Raw genomic sequence first — 27,096 nt, 5'->3', positions numbered from 1 at the left:
AACTCCTGGATAGGGTGGGTGCGGGATTGTTAGTTGCCTGTTTGTGAATTGAGGCGAAGTGTGAATGTATGTCAGAAGTAGACGGCAGGGGATTATCGTGTGCATGGCCGCACGCGGTACTCAGAGAGGAATCCTCTGCCGCCATGAGATTCCGGCGTGCCCTATAGGCTATAGAGCATCACCCGCTCGTTTGAGGAGCTGGATGCGCTCCCTCGAAGGCTCGGTGCCAACGGCTGACCTCGCAGCCTTCTGTCGTGCAAGGTAAGTGGGTGAGCGCTTCGCAGTAGTCTTATTTGTTGGTGTCACCCTCTGAGGTGGGCATGCAGATCCGAAGTTCCTAGAGACTGTTGGGCTTAAGTCACAGCGGACTGAGAGCGAGAAGAGCAAAATCAATGGCAACGCGACAGCGCTGCAGTATGTCTGGGCTGCAAAGGACTTTCAACTATTCAATCGGGGGATCACAGGGTTTATCGGCCGCGTTTGCAATACGAGCTGAGCGGAGGTGACGAAAGCGTCAATTGTCTGCAAGCGTCTCTGCCTATCCGCCCGCTTTTCTCCTTGACCCACGGCAACGCAACGTATGCTCACTTGCGATCAGTTTACCCAGGAGCTTCAGGAGGCATCCGCCATTAAATTGCAGACGCAGCCTGCTCCCTTCTTAATCTAGGCACTCTACAGCACCAATAGGGGGTATTCACTGGACGCCATATTTGAGGGCGATGTTTCGAGCGCAAGCTCAAAACGAACTCACATTGATAGCCTGCTAAGACCGGCAGTCTTGATGGTGCGGAATGCCGGTGGCGAAAGAACTGTGGAAGCTCACCATCAGCACGAGCTCAGCAGTCGCGCACACAGCTATGGCCGCCAATGAATACTCCCTATTGGAAGAGCGAGCAAGCCAAACACACCTAACGTAGAGTTTTTTTTTTTTTTTTTTTTGCTTTTCATTGGAATCTTTAGTCTTAAAAATTTGTTCCGTCCGTCCGTCCGTGCATTTCTTGCTAGATTTAGGGGGGAAATTGACGTCACGTGACCTTAACACCAATTCCGCTTCCCCGATGAATTTTGTGGGAAAATTGATTTCGAGTGACTTGACGTCACGAGACCGGCATATCAATTTAAATTCCCCACTAAAATTAGTGGGAAAATTTATATCACGTGACCTCTACACCAATCTAGTTTTCCCGTTAATTTTAGCGGAAGACGTGACGGAACGAGACCTATACACCAATTCAGTTTCCCTGCTCTTTTTCGACCCAGACTTGGCACGCGGGAAAGCCTTGCCCTAACTGCACGGGACATCATCAGGAAAACTTGCAAGGGAGAAATCAGGACAATGGTCGAGATTGACGTAAGGAAGGCCTTCGATTCGGTTCCCCACGTCGCAGTAATCGGGGCCCCGATCCTGGGTATTACCGGAAGATTACTGAACTTCATACGGGCTTTCCTGGAAGGCCGCACGTACACTGTGCGCTGCGGGAGACGACACTCCCTACCGAAGCCAAGCAAAATTGGGGTCCCTCAAGGCTCTTCTGTTGTCTTGCCTATGCTATTTAACTTACTAATGGCGGCATAACCATATCAACCGGGAGAAATACCACAACTCGGTTTCACGGTTTACTTCGACGATTTAACCATTGGACTAGAAAGGGCAACATCACAGAGCAGCAAGAGATCCTGCAAGCCCATCGAGAATCACCTGCGTAAAGTGGGACTCAAGGCGTCGCCGGAAAAGACCAACTACGTAGTCCTTGCCCCCAAGAAGCACAGGCAAGACAATATTGGAGAGAAACTCAACCTGGAACTGGCAGAGAGGACGACTTCTTCGTCAACCTCGGTCAAGGTTCTCGGACTTGTCTTTGAGGAGAGCGGTACAAGAGAAAAATGGCTGAGACAGACAAGCAAGCACTACCACTCCGCGCTTGGTATCATTCAGACTCTGCAGCGCGAGGGGTGGCGCAACAGAAGAGGTGTCAGGGAGAATGGTGGCTGCCTAGGTGACTTCCCGGGTCTGCAACGGGGCGCACCATTACAGCCTCAACATGAGAGAATGGAAAAAGCTGGAGGTCCTAAATCGTCATACAATGAGAGCAATCACCGGCTTTTCTATGTTCACTAAAATAACCAGGCTCCAGGAATGGGCGCAACTTAATACGCCACGGACACATTCAAGGCTCGTGCGGTGGCACACGAGGAACGACTGACGCATTCAATACAAGGAATACAAATATTACGGCTATTAGGATAGGACATTAGCTCTTTGCAAGAACTACCGGAAGCTCTTCCCCTCTGGGTAGGTGCTACCAACATCACTGAAAGGAAACCTCTGTCATCACTGAAAGGAGGTGGCAAGAGAAACTTCCGAATAGCACATGCGGGCAAGAATATGGTTGAGTACTGGAAAGATCCGAGTGGTTTGCTGGTCTTATACACCTACTACGCAAAGGAAAAGGCTCCTGCCCCTTTTGGGGCCGCTGAAGTCTGCATCCCGGTACTTGGCATTGCCGCGAGGGGGTCTCTCCCAGAAAGTACCACTGTTAAAGAAGAGTTTGAGGCCATTCGCCTGGCCCTAGTTTACCTCCTACAAGAGCGACACAGAATCAGATCTAAACAGTTCAGAATCTTTACCGACTCCAAAAACGTAGTAGAAGAATGCAAGAAGGCTTCCTGCGCAAAGAGGAAGCTCAAAAAATTAAGATCGCTGCCGAGCTCTGCCAGCAAGGCACTAACATCAAGATCTGCTGGATACCGGGCCACGCTTGAATTTTCGGAAATGAAGACGCCCATCAGCTGGCTCGCGAGTCCCTTTCATTATTCCGTTAAACATATTTCAGGATCAGCCTGAGTACGATCCCAAAGAGGAGCGTACGAGGATTAACAACCTCCACAAGAATACGCTGTTAGAAAGACAGCCCCCAAGCCCGACTTCCTGCCTCAGGGACTCGGGCGTAAGGACAAGACCATCTTCACTTGTTTCATGGCGGATGCCGCTTGCACTCCGGCCAGGATGGCAAAGTGAAACAGAGGTAAAAGGTCCAGCACATGCGCCAAATGTGACACCCAAAAACCCGCGGACATGCATCACCTCCTGTGGAACTTTTTGGACGACTTGCTCCACTCACCAGAACCACAAGACAGAGAAGGCCTTGCGGAGCCTCCTGGATTTCGTCTGAGGCCAAGCTAGGAGTCTTCATATAGATCTAACCCTCTCCTTCCCTTAGTGTCGTGCAGGCACGTAGCCAGGGGGGGAGGGGGGGGGGCATGGGGCCCGCCCCCCCCCCCCCCGAAATCTTCCATTTAGCTGGGGCCTCCTCTCCCCCCTCCCCCTCCTACAGCATTTTGTCATGGGCGGGCCCCCCAAAACAAAATCCTGGCTACGTGTTTGGTGTCGTGCCACGCGCGTCCATGCCAATCAAACCACCTGTGCCGGTGGTTTGATTGAGATGGACGCACGTGGCATGACGTGAAGGGAAGGAGAGGGTTAGATCTAGATGAAGACGCCTAGCTTGGCCTTAGACGCGTCCCACGCAGAAGCCTTATTGATTTATGTGGGTACAGAGCAAAAGGTATTCAAAAAAGAAAATGAATGGTATTGTATTGTATTGTTTGTGGCAAATAAACTCTTTCTGAATCCCCGCTCTTCCATTCCTCTCTTTTCCTTTCCCACCCCCTCCCCCTTCACTCTTCCTCTCTCTTTCCTAATCATCTACTTTCCTTCCCTAATTGTCTTCACCTCCCTCCTCCTCCTTTCCTCTCCCGATCACTCTCTTTTTCCTCCACTCTCCCTCCCCCTCCTTTTTCCTTCTGCTCTCCCCCTCCCCACCTAGCTCCCCTTCCCTATCCTCTTCCACTTCCACCTCCTCCTTCGGTGCCCTCTTACAGTGCGACCAACGCGTGCAAAATACCATGAACCCCATCAAGTGTTACACTTCCATTAAATTCGACCAAATGCCTAATCCAGGCAATTTAAACAATAGGTTCTGTACTCGAAGAAATGACTGTTCAAATGTGTCTGAATTCAATATGAACAATCGCTCCTTAAGTACTGCATTTTATGCACTATAGGACTTTAAAGATAAAGGCCACCACCGATTTTTTTCTCTCCTCTTTTTTTGTCGCTCTCTCGCGCTTTTCCTTGGGGAAGCCCGGAGCGCACTCGTTTCAAAGAGCAGAGTGCCGCTGTATGTCTAAACACGTGATGTTTTCCCCTCGCCCTGAGTAACACGGAGGCACTCGAGGCAGAGGTTCGGCTGGAACTGGTGCCCAACCAGTGAAGAGGAGAGGAGCGCTGAGTCAGCGTTCGGCTGGCAGTCGGTATGTCGATTTCCGTCCATGGTTGGTGACGGGATAGGCCTAGACGCCAACCGTATAACGCACTCTGCGTTAAAAGTGTGTAGTGGCTGGGCGTTGCGGAGCGAGAAAGGTCACGTTTGTACATGGCTTCCAACCGAAACTGAGCCGGCAAATAGCGCTCGTGATGTCAATCGTTGCTCCATTTTGTGCTGGCTCCTCAACACACGTGTCTGTGCCCAAGGTGATGTCAGCGGCACAACGCAAGCGCAGATTGGAGGGCATTACGGCACAGGCGCGCTTCACCGGCTCGGTTTCGGTTTGAAGCCGTGTACAAGGATGACATATGTCTTGCACCCTTTAGCGCCCACTACACATTTTGTTATGAAAATATCACGTAACGACTACACTATATTGAGATCGAGCGTTAATGTTTTATGTACGTTATGACCCGAAAATAACAAATTTGCACCATAAATTAAATGTATTAGTTAATTAGCTAACTACTTCATTGATTTTACCACTTTTCGATAGTTGGGGTAGGTCACCTTCTCTCCAGCGTTCACTCGGCTAAAGTGGAAAGATATGGGAGGAGTTTCCTTTAGCTGTCACTATCTGTCGTCATGGCCACCAGCATAGCCCCATAGCTAATAAAACCCTAACGCAAATTTAATTAAAATATACTGGTCCTACTAAAAACAACAAAGACAACCAAAAGCCTCAGTATAACGCAGAACACTGCTGAAACGTTTCGACCGCTGTAAATGATGAAAACATAAAAAAGGTAAACTAAAACAAAATATCCATTGACAAATTCTTAGAGAATGCGCCAGCATGACCCTTTGAAACGCCACACACGTTTTTCTTTGGGAAACAATAACGCTCACCCTTTCACTTTTTTCTTTTGGCTTTCTCTCTTGCTCCTTCTATTTCTTGCTGTCTCTTCTTGGCCTCGTTACGGGGTCAGTTTTAGCGTTTCCCAAAGGGTAAGTGTGTGGTGTTTCCCAGGGGTCACGCTAAAAGATTCCCTAAGAATACACCAATAGATTTCCTGTGATTTGCTTCACCCCTTTTCTGTACTCTGCCTGTCGAGTACGTCAACACTCTTCGATACGGTCATCCACATCCCTCCTGGAAAGAACCACATCCATACCACACGTAGAAGAAACCGCATGCATATCACTAGTGGAGGGAACCACATCCATCGTTTTAACTACGCACACACATATCACAGTTTACGCACCGCTACTACGGAAACCAAGAGCGAAGAACAACCGGCGACGGCCGAGTGGTAACAAAGCCCGCCCGCCTTCCACCGCGCCGAGGCTGTAGCGCGGCGCCGCCTCCTCTCTGGCTCCGCGCCAGCGGTGCGCATAACTGACGAAAACGAAGGGGTTCGTTTTGACGAAAACCCGGCGGCGTCTGTCATCTGTCAGTTTGTCAGCACCGGGGAAAGAGGGAGAGGTTAACGCGGGCTGACGTCAGCGCTTCGGACCAATGGGAGCGTCGCACGCGTCACCCTCTCCCCCTCCTTTTCCCTCTGTCCCCGGCGCCGATAAACGAAAGACACCGCCGAGTTTTCGATAAAACGAGCGTTCCAATGCACGCATAAAAAAAAAAGAAAAGTACGCGAAACAAATTTTTAGGGAATTTGGGCGGCGGGCTTCGACACAGACAGCTGACACTTCTTATCGTGGCTTTTGGTATTGAGATGAATAGCTTCATCTGCCAGTAGCGAATTCCATTTTCATTTTTTTTTTTAAATGTAAGCTCACCAACACTTGTTTTTAACTCATGAATGAGGAGTGAGGTTCTGAGAATTTCGCATTTTTTCACAAACAGCTTTACATACTGGTGTAATTGGAACGCTTCACGAGGCGTAGTCTATTTATGCGATGCTTCAAATACTCTTTCATCATATCGCGAACATGCTGTTTACCGGTTTATGACTGATTATTTAGGCGTGCTGTTTGGTGAAATTGCCTACCGGGGCGTGCGATGCCGCTGAGAGACTGAAAGAGAACGTTCACTCCGCAGGATTGCTTTGCTCTTGGAATCATGTTCCCAGAATTAAGAAGAAAATTCCTAGTTACTGCACTTCTTGTTTTTCGTCAAAACCTGAATTACGGTTTCTAAAATAACTTCTTCATGACTTCTTTAAAAAAAAAAAAACGAAACCTACAAGCAGTTAATCTATTACATATAGAGATGCAGAGGTAGAGCCTCTCAATCACGTAAACACGCATATCAGCTTACATTCCTTCACAAGCACGTACTGACATCAAGTAATCAAGTGTCGCGAACGCCGATATTACGCATTCCTAATAATTTTTCGAGACCTTTTTGTCTGCCAAATACTTCGGAATTTGAATTTCTTCCTCCCATTCCCTCTCTTTAGCTTTTTGATAGGCTTTTTTTTTTTTTCCTGGTAAACATCGTCTTTATAAACCCTTTAAACACTCACTTTTTTATGCGCTCTGCGCTCGAGTAAAGGCCCGTCAACCCATAGAAAGCAACGCCGAGTCGGCGCCGAAAAAGACGCCGATCCGGTGCCGATGCTGCGCCGAGTCGTCGGTTTAGGAGCGATGCATCGGCGCTGTATCGCCGCTGTATCGCCACCCACACCTTTGGAACAGCACTTGCACTCAAAGCAACATCAGCGATAAGCCACGTGCAAGTAAGAGCCGCATCAGCGACGTTTCCCAGCGCCGATCCGGCGCTTCGCTGGATGTGGGAACCGGCCTTTACTCTTTCTGAGGATATTCGAGGTACCCTCACGCCAACCCAGAATGCCCTCGATATCGAGACACTCTGCCTGACCCACGGAGGAAACTCTCCAAGGGCGCTTCTTATTCCTGAGAAAACTGTACCGGAGCCCTTTCACGACTGTTGAGTCTCCCCAGTCGGTCATAACCACGCGCGCGCCAGTCCGTCCTCCGAGCAGCAGCAGCAGCCAACGATGTGTTCAAACGCGCAAAGATACGCCAACGAAGGGCAAAACGAGCTTTGCGAGACGAATGAAACCGCCGAACACTCGCACTCGTTTCCCCATCGGTCGGCGCCTTTTGAACTCGGAGCCATTTGAAATTCAGATTGGGAAATATGGCCGAGGTTGGGGAGGAGGGGAAGGGGGACGCTTGTGCGGGAGACACCTTGAGGGGCTGCTTCCCTGCCGAACGCGCGTGCCCGACCCACCGGCGTTCGCCTGAAAGCATCGAATTTGAGAGGAGGCACGTGCTCCAGACCCCAACACTCTTTATATTTAAGCCGCGGCGGCGGCTTCCTCGAAAGCTTTCAAAGTTCCACGGAGCCCGAACCTCACGCTTCCTGTTGGTGCCGGAGGGTTTGGGGGGGGGGGGGGGGGGGGGGGGGGGGGGTCGGGAACCCCGGGTCGGCTGGCTCAGACGTCTCGCCGTCGGAGGCTTCTTAAGAGAAATTTCCAAGTCAGGGAGTAGACTTTGGTGGTAGCCGGCGCACACTTCGCTCCGAAATATTTTAGGAGTCATGGATACACTGTATTCTCCGGACTATGTAGACCCCGGACAAGACATGTTTAGAAGTCGGAAATTTTACGCAGTGCGGACTACCTTGCAAGTGCGGACTCTACATTGCGTTGCGCTTCCAAACTCGTTCGTTATGGCGAGACGTGAAGCTGTTAGAACTTCACGTCTAAACTGTGTGAGAGTTTTGTTTCTTGCGTGTGTTAAAATGTGAGTCACATTTTTTTGAGTGCGATGCAACGTCGACCAACATGAGAGGTGAAGGATTTCGTGAATGACAGATTATGATAAGGACAATTTCTCTCGTAAAAGTTTATTTGTTCGCAAATAAAGGGGGCATTTTTTCAAGGTGTGCTGTGTAGGAGAATTCTTTTACGTACAGAATATGCGCCAGGTGTGAACTATGCGCCGGTGTGAATGTTCTAAGAAAGTTTTCTTTATTCCAAAACTAAATGACAGTGTTTTTTATTGTCTTAATATATGGGGTAAATAATTACCTAATTTTAACCGTTCGAAATATATCTATATAGAATAATATCGCGTAAACAGTGAGAGGCTACAAAATTAACTGCTTCATAAAGTGCCAACAGTCGATGATGCACCGAGTCTCCCGTTATGTTACTATGGACATAAACAATTTCCAGCCGTGCCAGGCGACTATCAATAAACAATTAGAAAAATAAAGTTAACAAATTATGTTTCTATTTCATTAAGCAAAAAAAAAATAAAAAAAGTAAAGCATCATTTTTTTTTGTTTAAGAGTACTGTTTAAGATTCTGAAAGAAACAGCGACATGAATATGCCGTTATTTTCTTCGCCATGAAGTAAAGAACCTTTTAAGTAACATTTTTTTAGGTAACTAAAAGAACCTTTTAGGTAACATTGTTACCTTTTAGGTAACAAGCAAGCTTGTGTGTAATGCGGAGTAAAATGATCTATTTACGCAACAAAGTTTGCTGTTTTACAACGCACATCTAACAAGATTCAAGCTTTCATTGCGGTCATATAAACAAAATACTATACAATATGTATATATTTTCAAATAAACCACTTCTATACCTTGCCATTAATAAAAATAAACAAAATAGAAAGAGGCTTTATAAAAATATTGATCCCAAATTCGCTAGATTTTGGAACAATTAATTCATTAAAACGTACGCAACGAATTTTGTTTTTTACACATAATATTGCATTTTTATTCAGTGAGAAGAAACTAAGTTTGTGATTTTTGTTGATGTCAAGGTCAATAAAACATCTTAAATAGGTTGCACAAAGAACTTTCCGAACTTTGCCAAAAGGAGTTTGACACACCTTTTTTAAATTAAATTTATTCGAAAATTTGAAATATTTTAAAAATTATTAGGCACGATTAAACTTCTTTAGAGAGTGTCACAAAAGAGTTCTAGTGCAGTTATTTGAGAAGTGACAATATAGCGAGCGGTCAAACATGCAATCCCCGTCAGGTAAAAGAAGCACCTAGTTTTGCGGCAAGCTCGCCGGTTTGCGTCCTCTTTTACTTCAAAAATGCTCACAAGACATTTTTTTTTTTGCCAAAATTAAAAAAAAAAGTGGTTCCAAGACCGTCAGTGAATAGAGATGAACACACCCTTATAAAACGATTTCGCCGTTCTATTTTGTAAAGTATAGGGGAAGGGGGGAAACTTTTATTTACCCCCCCCCCCCCGAAAAAGTGCTCGAATAGAACACTATCATCTGCCACAGCACCTAGCTGTGTTTCGAGATTTCTGTTTGTTCTTTGTCCCCCTTGTTCCCCTTTTCTGCGGATTATTTTCGTCATTCTTGTCCAGCTCGCTCCCACCTTTGCATTAATGGCATTATCGTCGCAACACTTGCTATTTTGGCATTTGCCATTTGTTTCTTAACAGTTTGACGTTGAAATATTACACCGTAATTTTGCCACTCATGCCATGTCACCTGTCTGAGACTTCAAATACAAAACGACGTTTTGTTTTTGAACACGACAATGCGCACATGCACTACACATGTCCCATGTGCCAGAAGGTTTCCGCACTAGCTTTCCATTTTAGATAACCCTTCGTCGTACCCCGTATCGTAGATAACCAAGCCCGACGGAAAGCTACGAGCGCGCTCTGGAGGCGGGACTCCTCGTGCAGATCTTACGTTGCAGCAGCAGTCTATGATGAGGGACAGTATGAAAACGTCAGAGCGTCTCATCCGAACGCCCAGCCTCCTGCACAAGCTCGGTGCCCTTCATGCTGCTTTCGCCACGCATGCACGCTCGAGGTGCGCGCGACGGCGGATCGTTGTGGAATGTGAGCAGCTCACGCCGCAGGTCGAAGAACCGAAGGACCTCCGTTTTGTTCTAATTCACCGCATTCGGTGGGAGCTGGTACCACGAGGGCGCCACAGTATTTGGTGCCCCAGTAGACTTCCGGTAGTGTATTTATTTCTTCTTCAGTAACACACAGCGATCGGAAAATAAGATTTTCCTTCGGAGAGGTACCTGTAATAGGTTTGTAAGAACCTACGCGCTTTGTAGAACGTAGTACAAATAACAAAAGGATGTGTGACAAGAGGAAAAGAAGAGGAAAACCGGAAGCGCGTAGTGGTCCGCCGATAGTGGGCGGCAGCGAGCTTGTTTGCAAACAAACATTGGTGAATATTGTGTGCGACTGTGGTTGCGCGAACGCTCGCGCTATAGTCTATCTTTAATAAACCTCAGCCTACGCTCTCGCAAACTCCCCGGGATGTACTTCACGGTAGGCACAGTGCTAAGGGACGTGCCGACACGATCTAGAGGAAAAATCAGGCTTCACCATAGCAGCCACCTTTTGTGCCAAATCCCCCCCCCCGGAAGAGAAAAAAAAAAAAAGCGCGTTTACAAAAGAAAAAGAAACGAAAACGGAGCAACTGCCTAAGAACAAGGAGGCAGACATGTTCCTCTTTCCTCTCCTTCCGAGTACAGCTCTTTCATCTTAGTTCCCGGTCAGGCGTCATTTATCACCGCGCGCGCACTCGCTGCCTCCGCTAATTCTTGCACGTTCCCCGAGCCTCCCGAGCACTTGATAATTGCCACACCCTGAGCAGCGCCGGGCACCTCCGCGCACCGGTTACTCCTTCTGCATTCCCCCGCACACCAAGGAAAGGGAAGAAGAAAAGGGGAACGCATTTTCGGGATGTGGAAGAACAGCTTAGTACGAAAGGGACTAACGCAAGACACGCCCGAACCTTCCGCTCGTAGAAAGGAACGTGTTGGTGAACAAAAATAAAAACAACAACAACAGCAACAACAACAACAGCAACAACAACACAGCAATACTTTCCTCGTGAGACTGCATGCGCGTTTATAATGGCACAAACGGTTATAACTGTCCCGGAATTCGGTTAAAAGTGCAGTTGCTTGCCACCCTCGCTTTGTGCGGGGAGGGAGAGAAGTTGCGTTAAGATCGTCCATTCTGAGAGAGTTCATTAATTCGAGTTTGCGAGCGGAGGCTGCCTTTTGCGCCGCGAGGCTTCACGCGGAAATGGGAAGGCGCGTGCGTGTGTCGTGCTTAGACCGCGGTGAGTTCGCTTCGCGTCCGGGAAAGTTGTTGCCTATGGTACGTGATTGTGGACAATGTTCTGTGGGGGAAGTCTAGTCTATACACCGTTGCGAGAGCGTGGCCGAGTGCCGGGTCGTTGGACTCCTCTCTGAATAAAGGAAGAAGAGGCGCCTGTTGCAACGCCTCGTTCGTGTGCGTGTGACTTGTGGACGATAACTAAGTAAAGGAAACGTTACGGTTAGGTTTATTAGTTAAGACAATAGGATTATCGATATAGGGGATATGAAATGCAACAACTACAATAATAACAACTGTCTGTACTCTTTTTTTAAATAACTAGCTCATTACAAGTTACGTTCAGCACTATCTATACATATTCAAGGTGCGCCAGTGCGCTTTTTTTACAGGTAACAGGTCTTGCTTTATCGTATTTGTTTGTTTTTTTTCTTCTCGCGCGTCGATATCGTTCTTTGTGCTCGTATGCAGAGTACGGTAACCTGGTGTACAAAACGAAACACTACATTGCTCTTACGCTTGTTGTCCGAGTGACTCTCTGTATCATTTAGATCACAGAAGAGCCGTTTCTTGACGCTTTACCTTATGGCGTTCACATTGATTGTATCCCCGAGAGTTGACGTAAGCCTTGCGTGATACTCAGCGTTTCAGACATCAAAGAGTCCAAAAAAGCAGCGCTCTAGCTGTACCACGAGCATAGCCTCGCGGTGCGGGAATAAAAGACGACGACGAGGCAGTCGTTCCTATCTCATCCTGGCGTGCGGTCCATCATCCGTAGGCGCTCGTAAAAGAACGATACATGGTGTCAGAAGTGGGATCTTCAGTCTCCACGCACCATGACTGATCTTCCGCCACCAGAACCGCTGCGGCTGGGAGAGCACGCTGCAGAGAATTGGAAAAAACTCAAGCAGCGGATGGAACTCTTCCTTCTGGCTACAGAGCCCAAGGAAGGTCGCAACCAGCAACAAAAAGCCGCTATCTTTCTGCACGTCGCTGGGCAAGAAGCCATTGAGGTATTTAACACGTTTGGTTTGTCAGCTGAAGAAGCCCAAGATTACGATGTCCTGGTACGGAGGTTCGAAGCCTACTGCCTTCCGAGATGCAATGAGACGTTCGAACGCTATGTGTTCCGAACGAGGCGACAAGAGGAAGGAGAAGCTTTCGAACATTTCTACCGCGATATTCAGCTGAAAGCAGCGACCTGTGGATTTGGCGACCTAAAGGACTCCATGCTACGAGACCAGATCGTGTATGGAACGTCAAGCAAGAAGATTCGAGAGAAACTCCTGCGGAAAAAGGATTTGACTTTAGAAATAGCAGTTGAATGCTGCAAGGCCGAAGAAACAGCCAATGTCCACAACAAAACATGGAATGACGCGGCAGTTAAAGGGTCAAGTGAAGCAGCGGCCAAGGTGGAAATCGTTAAGACAGTCAAGCAGCAGCAGAAAGACAAGTCGAGATGTCGCTTCTGCAACCAAGCTCACGCGCCAAGGCAATGTCCAGCCTACAGAAAGACATGCTCAAAATGCAGGAAGAAAAATCATTTTGCAGTATGTTGCAAGACTAAGCAGTCTGGCGTACATGACGTTGAAGAAACCAGTGAGGCAAGCAGCGATTTTGATGTGCTTGAGATTTTGTCAACCAGCAGCGTGCATTCGGTCGGCAACCGTGACTGGACCGTGAATACTACGATAGAAGGGAAGCAGGTAGAGCTTAAAGTGGACACCGGTGCACAGGCCAATCTGCTCCCTCGAACATTGTTTATGAAGATCAAACAAAAGCAGCGGCCTCAACACACGACTGCAACTCTGCATAGCTACGGAGGTGGCATCATACAACATCTGGGAAAAGTCCGCCTGTCGGTATCTGTCGGCAGAAAACAAGGTTTCATCGATTTCTTTATAGTAAAGAAGGGCAGGCAAGCCATCATGGGCCTGAAAGCATGCGAGCACTTTGGCCTCGTCAACCGGGTCAACACTGTGGAGCACGAGAACCAGCAGCGCCAACAAGTAGAGCGCGAGTTCCCCGGTCTCTTTCGTGGTCTCGGTTGCACAAAGAGAGCCTACAAGATGGTTCTTCGCGACAACTCCACACCGGTGATCCAGCCAGCACGCCGGGTGGCGCACGCGCTACGTGCGCCTCTGAAGGCAGAGCTCGACCGAATGGAGACAGCAGGTGTCATCGCGAAGGCACCAGAACCGTCCGACTGGGTGAGCCCCTTGGTTATAGTACGAAAGAAAAACAACAACTTAAGATTATGCATGGATCCCCGTCACGTAAACAAAGCACTCAAGCGAGAGCATTTTCAGCTGCCTCGGAGAGAGGAAATTGAAGCAGACTTGGCACATGCCGCATACTTTAGCCGGCTCGACGCCAACAGCGGTTTCCATCAAATACCGTTGGATGACAGTACATCTCGAATATGCACCTTCAGCACTCCTTTTGGTCGCTACAGGTTTCTCAGACTACCCTTTGGAATCGCTTCAGCCCCCGAGGTGTTTCAGCGCACTATGAGTTACCTTTTGGATGGACTTCCAGGTGTGCGGGTGTATATTGATGATGTCCTGATTTGGGGCGAAACACGGGAAGAACATGACCAACGATTGCGTGCTGTGCTTCATGCTCTACAAACAGAAGGGTTAACTCTTAACTTGGAGAAGTGCATCTTCGGGGTCACAGAAATCACCTACTTAGGAGATAAAATAAGCGCCGCTGGCATTGAGCCAAATCCAGAACTTGTGAAATGTGTTGCAGCCCTACCAACTCCAACGAGTAAGAAAGAGGTTCAGCAGTTGCTAGGAGCTGTTAACTACTTTGGAAAGTACTTGCCAAACCTGTCAACGCAGACAGAGTCGTTGCGTCAACTTATTCGACAAGACACTATTTTTGAATGGCAGAAGGTTCATGAAACTGAGTGGCAACAACTGCGAAAATTGCTCACTGAGGCACCGGTCCTGGCAATTTTTGATCCCTCTCGACCCACCAAAGTCTCAACAGATGCCTCTGCATTTGCTCTCGGTGCTGCCTTGTTCCAGCATGATGGAAAAGATTGGAAAGTGGTGGCGTACTCATCACGAGTACTCACAGACACAGAGCGTAGATATGCTCAGATCGAAAAGGAGGCTCTGGGAATTGTATTTGGGTGCGAAAGATTTACCGAATTCATACTCGGAAGAAAAATATTCGTTGAATCTGACCATCAACCCTTGATCGCTCTTAAAAAGAAAAACTTAGGCGACCTGCCACCAAGGTTGCAACGACTATTTCTTCGTTTGCTTAAGTTCGAATTTGATTTACAGTTTGTCCCTGGAAAGAAGCTGGTGATCGCGGACACACTCTCCCGAATCTCCGGTGGTTCCCAAGCAGAAGACGACACGACCGACGTCGAAATACATGCAAATGCAGTGTTTTCAACACTGGTAGGCAGCCGGACCCTGGGCAGCCTGCAGGCAGCCACAGCAGGCGATCCCGTCCTGCAGGAGGCAATTGCCAGTTTAGAAGCTGGAACTCCAGTTCGGGGTGAGCTGAAGTCCGTTATGACAGAGCTTTCGGTCATCAATGGAGTCTTGTTGAAAGGAAACAAAGTTGTAATACCAGCAGCAATGCGCAAAGAAATACTTACAAGAATACACCAGGGTCACCTAGGCCTCAACAAATGTAAATCAAGAGCAAGGAACTTAGTCTACTGGCCAGGTATGAATGCGGATATTACTGCATTAGTCAGAAAATGCGAGACATGCCAAATTTTCACCTACAGACACCAGGATGAGCCTCTGCATACACGTGAGGTGCCTGGTCATCCTTGGGGTCGGGTTGGGGCTGACTTGTTCGAACTTGGTCGTAAACATTACCTAGTGGTGTATGACGCGTACTCAAATTATCCCGAAGTGGAGGAGCTTCGTGACACAACTGCTAATGGTGTGATCTCCAAACTGTCAGAAATATTTGCACGTCATGGAATACCATTAGAAGTTTGCACAGACGGAGGGCCACAGTTTTCTGCAAAAGAATTCAAAGACTTCTCAACGCGGTATGATTTTATTCATACAGTGTCAAGCCCTGGGTATCCCCGCTCCAATGGCCTCGCGGAGAAAGGCGTCCAGGTGGTGAAGCGGCTACTCCGAAAAGCACAATCAACAAAAGAGGACTTCTGGCTCGGCTTGCTTAGCTACCGTACGGCTCCGCTGGAAGGCGGTCGCTCTCCATCGGAGCTTTTGATGGGTCGTGGTATTCGAAGCCTGCTTCCAGACTTCTCTTCGGATCCAGCACCGCCTGTTCAAAAGCACACCCAGAACCTCAAAAAAGGACGACATCTAGAGCCGCTGCAGCCAGGAGACACCGTCCGTATCCTAAACGATGGAAAATGGGCTACGAAAGCAACTGTCGAGTCCTACGTCGCTCCTAGATCGTACAGCGTCGTCACGGAAGATGGCAGGACGTTCCGTCGCAACAGGCAACATCTCCTGAAAGTTGACGAAGATTATGATTCAAGGACAACAGAAGAAAACGACGACTCGGAATCGGAAGACGATGGGGGACCGCAGTCGCCTGGACCAGACGGTACAGATGAAGAGACAGAGGACCAGGAAGCACCGCAACCTCAGACGCAGCAGGGGCCCTCATCACGCCGAGCGGGCAGAAGCAGACAGCCTCCACGGAGACTAAGTTATGATGAGTCGTTCCAGCAAATGCCGTAGTTTTTTTTTTTCTTTCTTCTCTTTTTTTCTCTCTCTTGTCCCTGTTTTTTTTTATTTTTGACTAGCGTCTTTGTGTCATCTTAATTTTGCACTTTTTTTTTTAAATGCAGAGAAAAGAGGATGTACCACGAGCATAGCCTCGCGGTGCGGGAATAAAAGACGACGACGAGGCAGTCGTTCCTATCTCATCCTGGCGTGCGGTCCATCATCCGTAGGCGCTCGTAAAAGAACGATACACTAGCCATCCTAGGCAGCTCCCACGAAGCAAGACAAACAACGTTTAGTTAGCTAATAAGATGAAACTATGAATAATCTTGCATAACGTCGTTCGGTGAAGTCCGAAGGGCGCTTCGGAGGGTTATTTATATTTTTTGAAACGTTTAATGCTCAGGTCTAGACTATTTTTTTGTACAACCCTTCCCAGCTAGGGATTGCAACATCGGCGTTCCTCTTCTGTATCATATAATTAAGCCTACTTTCGCCAGACTGTCTAGTTGTTACAGACACCGAAGTATTTTGTCCGCATATAAACCTTGCATATCACAACGACGATGCCGCTAGTCGGGAAACATCAACCGTCCAGACACTCAGCTTAACTAGATGAAGTTGTCTGGAGACCGTCTAACCTAATTTAACTAAGAGGTTCGCGCAATATAGCTCAAACCGAGTACTTTTTCAAAAGGGTGTATTACGGCGTGTAATAATGTATAAAATGCTAAATATCTTAGACAAAAGTGGCGAGATGAACCGCCCGAATGGCATAACTAAACTCTTCTATCAGGGGCCAGCGCATGAGTTATCATTAAAAAAGTACACGAATCTTTTCGCAATGAACATTACAATATTAATATTACAAAGATGTTCTATTGGATGGTAACAATAAATTTAAAATATTAGTTTTACGTATAACTCAAACTAAATCGATCTGAAACACCTGCAAAAATTGAAAGGAGGGTAAAGATGATTATATACTAAATATATATATATATATATATATATATATATATATATATACCGTGTTAAGTTTTCTTAGAAATGTATTCGTAGAAGTGACGTAATCGCTAAATAATATTTCTCCGTAACTCTAGCCACTGCTTTGCGCTGAGCCCAGGAAAGTAGAAAAACAGAGAGAACATCTAAATGAAGTGATGTCAAGAGCGTTGTCAGATGACCCTTCCTCGCCTCTAGGCTGGCTTAAAAACGACAAAAATGACGTCACGACTCCTTTTGCAGGCGAAAGACGAGAGAGAGGCTCGCCACTTACCCTGCTCCACTCGCGACACGGCTTTTCAGAATACAAGTGACTTACGTTTACTTCCATTCAATTTGGGTGCGATAATCTTATTCAAGGAATAACAAATATAGAAGGTCCCTGCTAACGTTTACTTTTTTTTAGTAGTAGTTTTTCTTGTTTTTTTTAGTAGTGTTTCTTGAGTAGTGAGTTTTTTTCGCGTGTAAAAAATCTTTAAAGCGTGTTCTTTTTTTTGCGTGTGTGTGTAAAGGTGGCTTTACCTAACGCACCGAAGCGAAGAAAGAAGCTTAACTTCGGATGAAGTTGGGCAACATTATTTTTAACGTTGCCCAACTTTTTACCAAAATGCAAGAAACTTCAATAAAGACACCCGGGAATTGCTTTATAAAACATACGTCAGGTCAGTTACGCAATACGCCTGTGTCGTCTGGGGCCCGCCTACAGCACGTGACAAAATAAAAATAGAAAGACTTCAGAACTTAGCCGCTCGGTTTGTTACCGGGAATTATAGTAGAGATTTCAGCGCGACACGGACAAAGGATATCTTAAAATGGGAGTTACTCGAAACTCGCAGAAGAAGACTTCGTGTGAAGTTGTTTCATAGCATTTACCAGTCGACAGTTGGCATACAAAGAGACATGTATATAATGCGTCCCCCCTATCAATCGGAGCGTGTTGATCCTAGTTTCAAGGTGCGAGAAATTTCGTTCAAAACAGAGGTATTTAGGATGTCCTTAATTTTATCAAGAACTATTTATTAATGGAATCGATTGCTTCCGTCTGTGTTTGCTGTACTGTCAAATGATGACTTTTTCTCTTTGTTAGATTAAACCTAGCTAGAGTTCTTTATATTACCTCGCATTCCCTTGCGTGGTTTATAAGCTATGTTTCTATGTATTCATTAAAAGGTTCTACTTCCTTGTATGATTTATAAGGTTTATGTGTTGTTTGAATTATTCATCTGCCGTGGAGCAGAGGTTTGAGTGACATCGTATGTTTTTGTTTTGTATGTATATTCCCCCCCTAGCACACACACACACACACACACACGCACTGTAATGCCTGATTTGGCGCTGTGGGTATTGTATAAATGCATAAATAAACTGTAAAATAATGAATAATTGAAAAAAAAAAAACGCAGCATTCTTTTTTTCTTTTTGTTGGTTATTTTGCTGTCGTTTTTTGTGGGTGCTAATTATATCTTCGGACCCTTACAAGCACGGACATCCACTCCAGTTAACTTTTCAGTTTCCTTTTCTTCTTTCTCGGCCGTGCTCTTCTTCCTCTTTCTCTTTTCTAGCTTCCGCTTCTTCAACTTTTTAAATTTATTTTCGTCGTTTTTTGTATATTTATTATATCAAATAAATTTCGCTTACTGTTATAAGTAAGAAAAACGGCAAGAGAAAAAAAAAACAGGTAGAGAGAGATGAAGTTATCCGCCTGGGGTTGTTGGCTCGTTTCTGATTGAACCCCTGTCTTGGCATCGGTACTGTACTCCGTTTCACCTCAAGTTTGACCGCAGTCGACGCTAGTAGTCAATGAAGCGGCACCGACGTGACCAATCTCGTACAGTAAACGCGTCAAGGTCCCGCGTTTTTTTTTTTCTGTACGTGATTGGTGTAGCTAATATTCGCAAACCCACAAAGAAAAAAAAAATTAAAGACGTTTATAACTCCCTGTAATGCCCAATCGGAGGGCAGCTCTGGAGGAGGAGGGGAGGGTACGGAGGGGACGGATTGACCTGCCTTCTCATCCGTACCCTCTCCACCTCCCTCCTCATCTACTCCTCCCGTGCTCCTCGCCTCTTCCCCCTCTTCTCCTCCTCCTCCTCCCTCTTTCTCCTCCTCCTCCCTCCTCCCATCCTCCCTCCCGCGCGACGCATTATGAAAAACGTCCCATAATGCCACGCACGCGTCACCGTGGTGCATTATGGGACGTTTCCCATAATGCACTGCGCGGTTAAGACGACTGCGACGGCGACACCGACGCGTTAAAACTGACGCGTTACGGTTACGCCAACGCCGCTCAAACCGGAAACGAACGCCTAAAAGCTGCACTCTAAAAAAAAAAAAAAAAAAAAAAAAAAAAAAAAAAAAAAAAACGAGTGCCGTGACAACTGTTTTTTGACGCTGCTCAATCGGCTTCATCAAATCGCAGCGTCGACTGTCGTCGGACTTCACGTGTAACGGAATGTACACCGTTTTCGGGCTGCGTAGCTGTTTTTGATATTCCCTCCGGCGCGGCTTCGCGAGACCAACAGTAGAGTCAACGACACGCGAAGCCTTTCACATCACGTCCACCGCGGCGGCAGAATTAGCGGAAATGACGAGGCGGGCGATAAACGGGCCGGTGTATCGAAGCCCGTTCAGTTGTCCGCGTGACGTTCTCCAGTCCGCTCAGCGACGATAAGCGTGCGTGTACACGCCGACATCCGGTTCCGGTTGTCAGCCGAGGGGCAACCGCTGCCGTGGAGAGCACCGGAGTGTGGCGAGGAACGCATTTCGGCTGATAATGAGCACAATAAAGGAAGTTTTCGGAGACTTCGAGAGAAAGAGATGCACTACACGGGATAATGCTCTAAAAGTTAAACATAGTCTTTTTTTTTTTTTTTTACAATATTTTATAAGGAAGAATTATAGTCGGTGACGAGATAAGAATTGAGTCGACGCTCAGCCTGCAGCTAAACAAATATCGTTGTCTTCTGCCGCTCTTTGACTGTGCGTGCGAAGTGTTATCAAAGTCAGAAAAGTTACACTGGAGGCGGAACAGGCACTGAATCGTTAAGCTGTCACCGACTATATAGGCGCTTTCTCGCGTTGTGGAAGTGCGTTACGAAAAGCAATACCAGACAGCGTTACACACGCAAGCGCACACACGAACGCACACGCACACACACAAACATCTAAACCTGCTATCCTTCCGCATAAACCCGAAGAGCCCAACAGCTTTTGCCTGCGTTACACGTGCGTGAGTAATTATTTATTACGATGACGGAGAGCTTTCGGTGGTTTCGTTTGCGCTGAACGCACGACACGCTCGTGGGCTCCCCGGGGTGTACCAGAACAATCGAAACGAGTTTTACTTTATTCGAGAGTAGAGTGTGTGAGGGATATGCTTTAAGAAGTTTCCATAGCCTTCTGCTCCTTTCGAGGGTTCGTGCTGCACCCCGAGTTCTTCGTGTTCTTGGATTGCTAGGAGCCCCGTGCGATCGTCTTCGTCGTTCTGGAGGCTAAGCGAAAGCTCAGACTGTATGGTCAATGACACGCTCACAAACAAAGGGCGTGGCGAATCCCAACATCTCATTATCGCTCTTCAGCCAATGAGATTGAGGCATTAGACGACAGAAAAGCTGAAGAACCAATCACGAAGCAAGACACATCAAGCCACGCCCCCCGTTTCTTAAAAAAAGGGGGAGGGGATAAGGGCCCTTACGAGTGTTCTGTCTTTTATTCGCATATACCATTCAAATTCAGGACAAACGTGCATTTTCTAAGGCTGATATTGAATCTGCATTTAGATTTAAAATATTTTTTCCAAAGAAAGATAGTGCATAATATATAATTTAAGTTAGGTAATTGTGTTACGGGTTGTTAGGATGGCTTCTTTCTATAAAACTTTTATTTTAACCAGATATCGGAATTTTCGAGGCTCCACCGCACATCTCAAAGTTAACGGAATATTGATAAAAAGGTGTTATTTAATGTTAATAATTGACAATTGTGAAAGGGGAAAAATTATAACACTAATTGCTGTAATTTCCAGCAACCTACTTTTTATACATTAAATATAGGGTAACACGCAAAGCTTTAACATGTAGTTCAGTCACTGCAGAAAGCAATACTACCAAGGTTACTGAAACCCATTGATGAGAACATTGTCAAACCCTCCATAAGACATTAATTAGCCCATGATAAAACATGTCAAAGCTGAGAAAAACACTCTGAAAGTATCTCCTATGCTTTAAATGATGTTCCTGAGACTTGCAATTGGGTGCTTTTAGAATTGCTAGAGGTTGAACTGAGTAATACTGTTCTGTGAGGAGGTACTCTGGGCTGTGAATACTTCAAAATTGATTGCGAACTTTGAAAAATGAGTGATTTTGCAATTTTGTTTTTGTATTTTAAGGGCCCTCAAACTGGCAGGGGCTATAAGAACTCAAATTGCTGCCAATGACGATATGAACGGGCGATATACGGAGTGCCTTCGTATATTAACAACTGCGCAACGCACGTGAAAAGCTCCAGATCAGCTGTCGAATCGCATTAAAAAAATTGCATAACTACAGCGAGATATCAGGCCACCTTTTCATTCAGACTAACGTACAGTTATATAAACTCCCACACAGCAAAGTTTAGTTGACGGAATGTTATCTTCAGCGTCGTGAAACAACAACAACCACGACATCAACAACAGCAACCACGACAACAACGACAACAAACAACAACAAAAACAATAACAACAACAACACAACAACAACAACAACAACAACGTAATACTGCACAAGGAACAGTTCCTAACATTTCATTTTCAACTTGCCCGTGTGTGTCTCTTATGAACAAGAAAAAAGACATGTATTCCAATAATCTTGACGTGTTTCTTTTCTACTTCTGGAAACAAATCACACTTTCGATAAGGTGATGTTTATGTTATTGCAACAGGGAGGAAACTATGTATTTAAGTAGGCAACTTAAGAAAGTGCCTTCGTCTCATGTGCATATGGGGGTACCTTAGCCAGAATTTGAACTTACCTGGAAATGTCAATCTTCTCTCGTCGGCTTGTCAGGTTGTTTTGAAAATGAAGATGAATAAAAATACAAGTTCAGCCTACGGGCCTTTCCAAAAGAGGGCTCCTGGCTGGTTTCATTTTCAGTGCTCGTGCGTAAAGCGGGTGATTTGCTCGCTTTCTGAAGCGACGAACATGCTTAGTGGCCATAATACTCATCTCAATGTCCTTTAAGTATTCCAAGAATAAAAAAATAAATAAAAAAAAGGAGCCACGCAATGTGTGAAAACAGTTCTTCACAACTAAAGCAAGAAAAAGAAGAAAAAATATCCCCAAAAACCGACAAGGTGAAAAAATTCAGAAATTCCTTAAATGCAGGTTGTCCACAGAGCTAAGAAATAAAGCACGAAACGGTTTTCCCAATAACGAAGCGACGAGAGTAAAAAAGGAAAAAAAAAAACAGAAAAAAGAAAAAAGAAACCGACTTTACAACCTACGATTCTCTTTATGCCGAAACGGTGAATGGCCGCCGGAACAATAACCAGCTTCGCCCAGCTATCTCTCTCAACGTATCGCCGAAATGGCCCCTTATCGGCCGCCACTGCCAGTAGCGCGCGTACTCTACGGGAGCAACCTGTCGAACTCGCGCACAAGTCCGGGCGACGCCTAAACAACAACAGAGAGAAAGAAAAAAAAGCCAAACATTGTTTCCACGAGTCTGTTCCATTCTCCGTCCTCGTCTCGCCATAGCCAAAGCGGCCTCCGTCGCACTTTGTTTCACCTTACGGTGTACCGGAGCGGACGAGCAACGGGTGCCAATCCAGCGTTCCCCGCGTGCCACGTGACAACACGCCCCGCTCGTCGGCCCTCCCAACCGGAAGTTCACGTGACACTCTCCGCGCCATGGATTTGCTCCGGCGGCTTCCAGCGTCCGTCACGGCCCATCGCGTCGAGAAACAGAGCCTAGCTGTCCCTCGCACCCGCGTCCAGTCGGGCTCGGTTCGCATTACCGGCGACCCGAGAGGCACACCGCAGCCGCCACGACTGCCGCTGCCGCCTCCACCGGGAGAAGACGATAAACGAGGCGACTGTTTACGCCGCCTTTATCGGCCTCTTATTTACGATATTCGCTAAATGGGCGTCGTTACGGCAGTCCCTATCTCGCGGCGCTGTTTCTTGTTTCCGCTGCAGTGGACGGGGGCGGCGCTTTCACCGAGCTCGCTTCGAGTCCGCGGCGTATACCTCGTGGGCGCGCTCCTGCTCTCGGCACCGCGGCGATCATTTCCTGTGCCTCGAGGTGCGGGCGGGACTGATCACGCCGAGCCGCCGAACGGCAGCTGCGGCAGCCACCGAGCACGGAACCGGGCCGAGAAACATCTCTTTCCTTTCCAATAGATGGTGGATGAAAGACCTCCGCTATAAGGAGTATTCACTGGGCGCCATATTTGTGGGTGCTGTCTAGAGCGCATACTCAGAACAAGCCCCCATTAATAGGCTGCTAAGACCGGCCATTTTGACGATGTGGAATGCACGTTGCAAAAGAACCTTCGAAGCTAGCCATCAGCACGCGCTCAGCAGTCGCGCACACAGCTATGGCCGCCAGTGAATACTTCCTATAGATGGCTCGCACTGATGTCGCATCAAGCGCCATGGGGCGACCCTGCTGCTGAGCGCGTACCTCATGTAGCATATACTTCGCATCGCCGAATATGTTTGTTTCAACAAGAACAAGTAGACATCATATGATGACATCACGTGCAAGCCATGTATCGGCGCTGCGGCCGGCCTTCCACGATTGGACAAACGCTTGTGACGTCCTTATTTTGACCAAGCCCGTTTTCATCGACGGAGATAAGGGTAATGTCAGACTGTCAACTGTCACGGTGCTCGTTTAAAAACGGGATGATACCAAGCTTTCAGCGGGCTTAGCACACGTAAAGATCTCACGGACCGTCAAGCGTATCGCTTGCAACTGGCAATTTTGGTTTTGAGGTCACGGGTAGTAGCCATAAAATGGCGCCACCGAAACATCTTGTCGCCAGTACTACACCATTTTAGTGTTAATAAAATCACAGCCTAGAGCACGGATGTACAGTGCTCAGCAAACTTATCTGGAACACATGCTAAGCCTACTCCTGGCTTGTTCTATTATATTTTTTTCTATGTGTGCATGCATAGCTTGCGCTAGCCCTAAGCTATTTCTCTTTGTGTCCCACTATGTCCGTAGCATACCTTCAGTTCACATAAATATGCGCAGTTCGCTCATATTTTATCTCTTTTCTGCATTCAATATTCCACAAGTGTTCCGTACAAGTTTGACGAGGACTGTACGTCACTTCAGAAAGCGAGCAAAGCAAGTTCCAAACGCACGAACGCTGCGAATGGCACCGGCCAGAAGCCCTTTTCTGGAACGATCCGACATTGCTTTACTCGCAATCAATAAAAACAGATCGGTGACAATTTTCTAACAAGCAGACAAGCATACTGTTGGGAAATTTAGAATTAATAAAGTGATGCATATGAGTACTGAGAATCGCACTTTAGAAGAAATCACTAGCGGAATTGATATCTTTTCTGGCTGTTCTTTGTTGAATGCTTTTCGTCGTTACTTATTTAGCATTGCAAATGTCATTGAGCTGTTACGAACACAACCTGATACTTGAGGCTTCATTCGGCGCGAATTTATACACTATATATATATATATATATTCTTTAAGTCCTGCAAACGAGAGAAAAGTTTTTGTTGTGCTTGGAATATTAATTGGTAAGGTTTAACCTTTTACGTATGTAGCATTAAAACAATCAGGTACGCTTATTTTATACCGTGATTTATGTTGTGGATATCCCGAATAAAGTGCAAGTTGTCGAGGTTACATCTATATTCGAGATCTGTGTTACAAATATCTTTTGATATTATTCGCGTCTCCAGCTCGACGCTCGCCCTCCCGCGGCGGAAACGGGAAGCGCTCTAGTGAGGGTCCCCCGATTCTCCTGCTCAGCGGGCATGGCGGAACTGCTCGCGATCATGGCTCGCGAAATGTCGTTCCCGAATGCAAGCAACCCTCTTCACTGTCCCAACGTAGTGCTGCAGCTGGTATGGGATTGTACCTTACTGGAGAGTTTTAGTATTGCGCATAGAAGCAAACCCAAGCGGTGTGCGTTTGCGTTAGAGTTGCGTGACCCACTTTGTGCGTGCGCCTCATCGCCATGCGCCATCCAAGGCCGTAATTTCGGACTCCGCGCACGCGCAGTCTGGAACGCGCAAAGCTAACGCAAACAAACAGGGCTTGAGTTCGCTCGTATACACGCAATATTAAAACTCACTGCTGTTTCACCGGCTTCCAACGCCAACGAAACGTGCTGCAGTGAGCAGACGTGCAAGCAGGAAGGCGTTCCTTCGAACTGGAAAAGCGGAGATTGGCAAAACGACGGCGAGCAAATACAAAAGTAAATAAATGTTATGAAAAAACTAGTAACTAAAAAAAAACTTATTTTTTTTTTTTAACTTTTGGGCATTTGGTCTGGAAGTATACTGGCGGCGACTTTGGACGTTTCACCGATTGTCAAAAGTCGCGACTTCGATAGCACAATATACTTTACCCACAATTAATGTAATTTTACATAGATTTCTCACAGTAGCTAGAATGTCTTCATTGATTTTAGACTATTTTCATTTTATTTGTAATTAAAATGCAGCAATTGGAACCAGTGATGATGATTAGCACAGTTTTCATTGTCATATTTCTTCGCGCGTTTAAAATTAGATCCTAAGAAACAAATTATATTAGAGCTTGAAGAATTACTTATTCAAATATATGAATTTTAATAATATTATTATTAATACAAATCGCGGAAATGTATGCCTCTAATTAACGCCAAGATCATGAGAATACTCTATTTAAGCATAATAGTCTTTCCAGAAAGGTATAACTTTGTTTTATTTTTAGCATATGAAAAACTCTGACATAGTTATCAAGATAGACAAACAGTTAAACGCTTGATGTTATATCAAGTCCTACGCGTCACGCGGTGCTATAAAAACACACACACACACTTCAGCTGTCTGACTCGGATTCTATCTTGGGTTTTTGCAGTGAGAGCAGCGTTTATTAGCTTATGCGTTTCGTGGACATATTGTAAAAATTAGAACTATTCTCTTATTCTCGAGCTGGGATAATTGTCATTATTTTCCATGACAATTATCTGAGCGAGAAAAAGGCAGTGAGAACGCTCAGATATCAGCACTGATTTTTTCAACAACTACGAATATCAGCCTGGATCGAACAGTATGTCACAAAATAAAGTTTCCGCGAACAACTTTTCTAGGTAAATAAATACGATGTGAGACACATCTTGAGTCATGAAAGAATCCGAAATTAAGACCTCTGTCGAGAAATTAAATCCAAAATAGAGGTAAGTTTCGGTTTCGCTCCAGAATTAAAACGCGCATCCTTCCGTAATTAATACGCTAAACACCGTTCTTGTTTTCAGGTTAAAGAGGTGACCTGCGCTCATACAACATTAGCTTCCTCGTTTTACCAGAAATAATTTATGTCGCTCAATGAAACCAGCGCACTAGACAGGCTCAGCAGCGGCACGCATCTCTGACCCTCACTAAACCCGCCATCTTGGAAAATGAGTGGCGCCACCTATAGTTAGTTGGAGTCGCGAATAGTGTGAGCGAGCTACTAGCGCCACCTACCACGGCCCGCTCTTTTAACCCTTACCGTCAAGCCTGGCCGAACAAGTGTTCCGGCCTGCTCTCTGTTTTGGCGCGACCAAGCCATGTGGCGCGTCAGCGCCTCGTACCTTTTCTTAATTATTGCCAGTTAATAAACCTTTATTCGATTGTTTGACCCCGCCCTCGCCTCAACGCCTCGCCTGGCCAACGCCCGGCCGTAGTCCTCACAATTGGCGCAGTCGACGTCGCTACCTGCCCGCCTGGAACCTCAAGCCTGCCTCCGCCATTACCGCATCGAAACCACCATGCCGCTCATCTCATGGGAGCAAGCGACGCCAGAGGACTTGGAGACGTTTACAAGTACGTTTTTACGCTCCGAGGCCGAACGCCGAGGCTTGGACGCCTCTGGAACCA

At 46.5% G+C, this 27,096-nt stretch overlaps 2 protein-coding genes across 2 annotated transcripts in view; one reads left to right on the top strand and one right to left on the bottom strand.

The window, feature by feature from the left end:
- LOC8040254 (solute carrier organic anion transporter family member 5A1) overlaps positions 1–27,096 on the bottom strand; it is a 667,105-nt gene that overhangs the window by 550,189 nt on the left and 89,820 nt on the right. The gene's annotated exons all lie outside the window — the stretch shown is intronic.
- LOC121836559 lies at positions 12,308–16,026 on the top strand. The gene is made up of 3 exons (XM_042291486.1): positions 12,308–13,539; positions 14,629–14,848; positions 15,380–16,026. Exons 1-3 carry the CDS (start codon positions 12,559–12,561, stop codon positions 16,024–16,026), a joined length of 1,848 nt encoding a protein of 615 aa, XP_042147420.1. The 5' UTR covers positions 12,308–12,558.

The sequence above is a fragment of the Ixodes scapularis genome, unplaced genomic scaffold, assembly GCF_016920785.2.
Source record: "Ixodes scapularis isolate PalLabHiFi unplaced genomic scaffold, ASM1692078v2 PGA_scaffold2__306_contigs__length_199485367, whole genome shotgun sequence".
Classification (NCBI taxonomy): domain Eukaryota; kingdom Metazoa; phylum Arthropoda; class Arachnida; order Ixodida; family Ixodidae; genus Ixodes; species Ixodes scapularis.
Note: the sequence above shows the minus strand (reverse complement) of the source record. Positions and strands in the feature narration are given on the sequence as shown.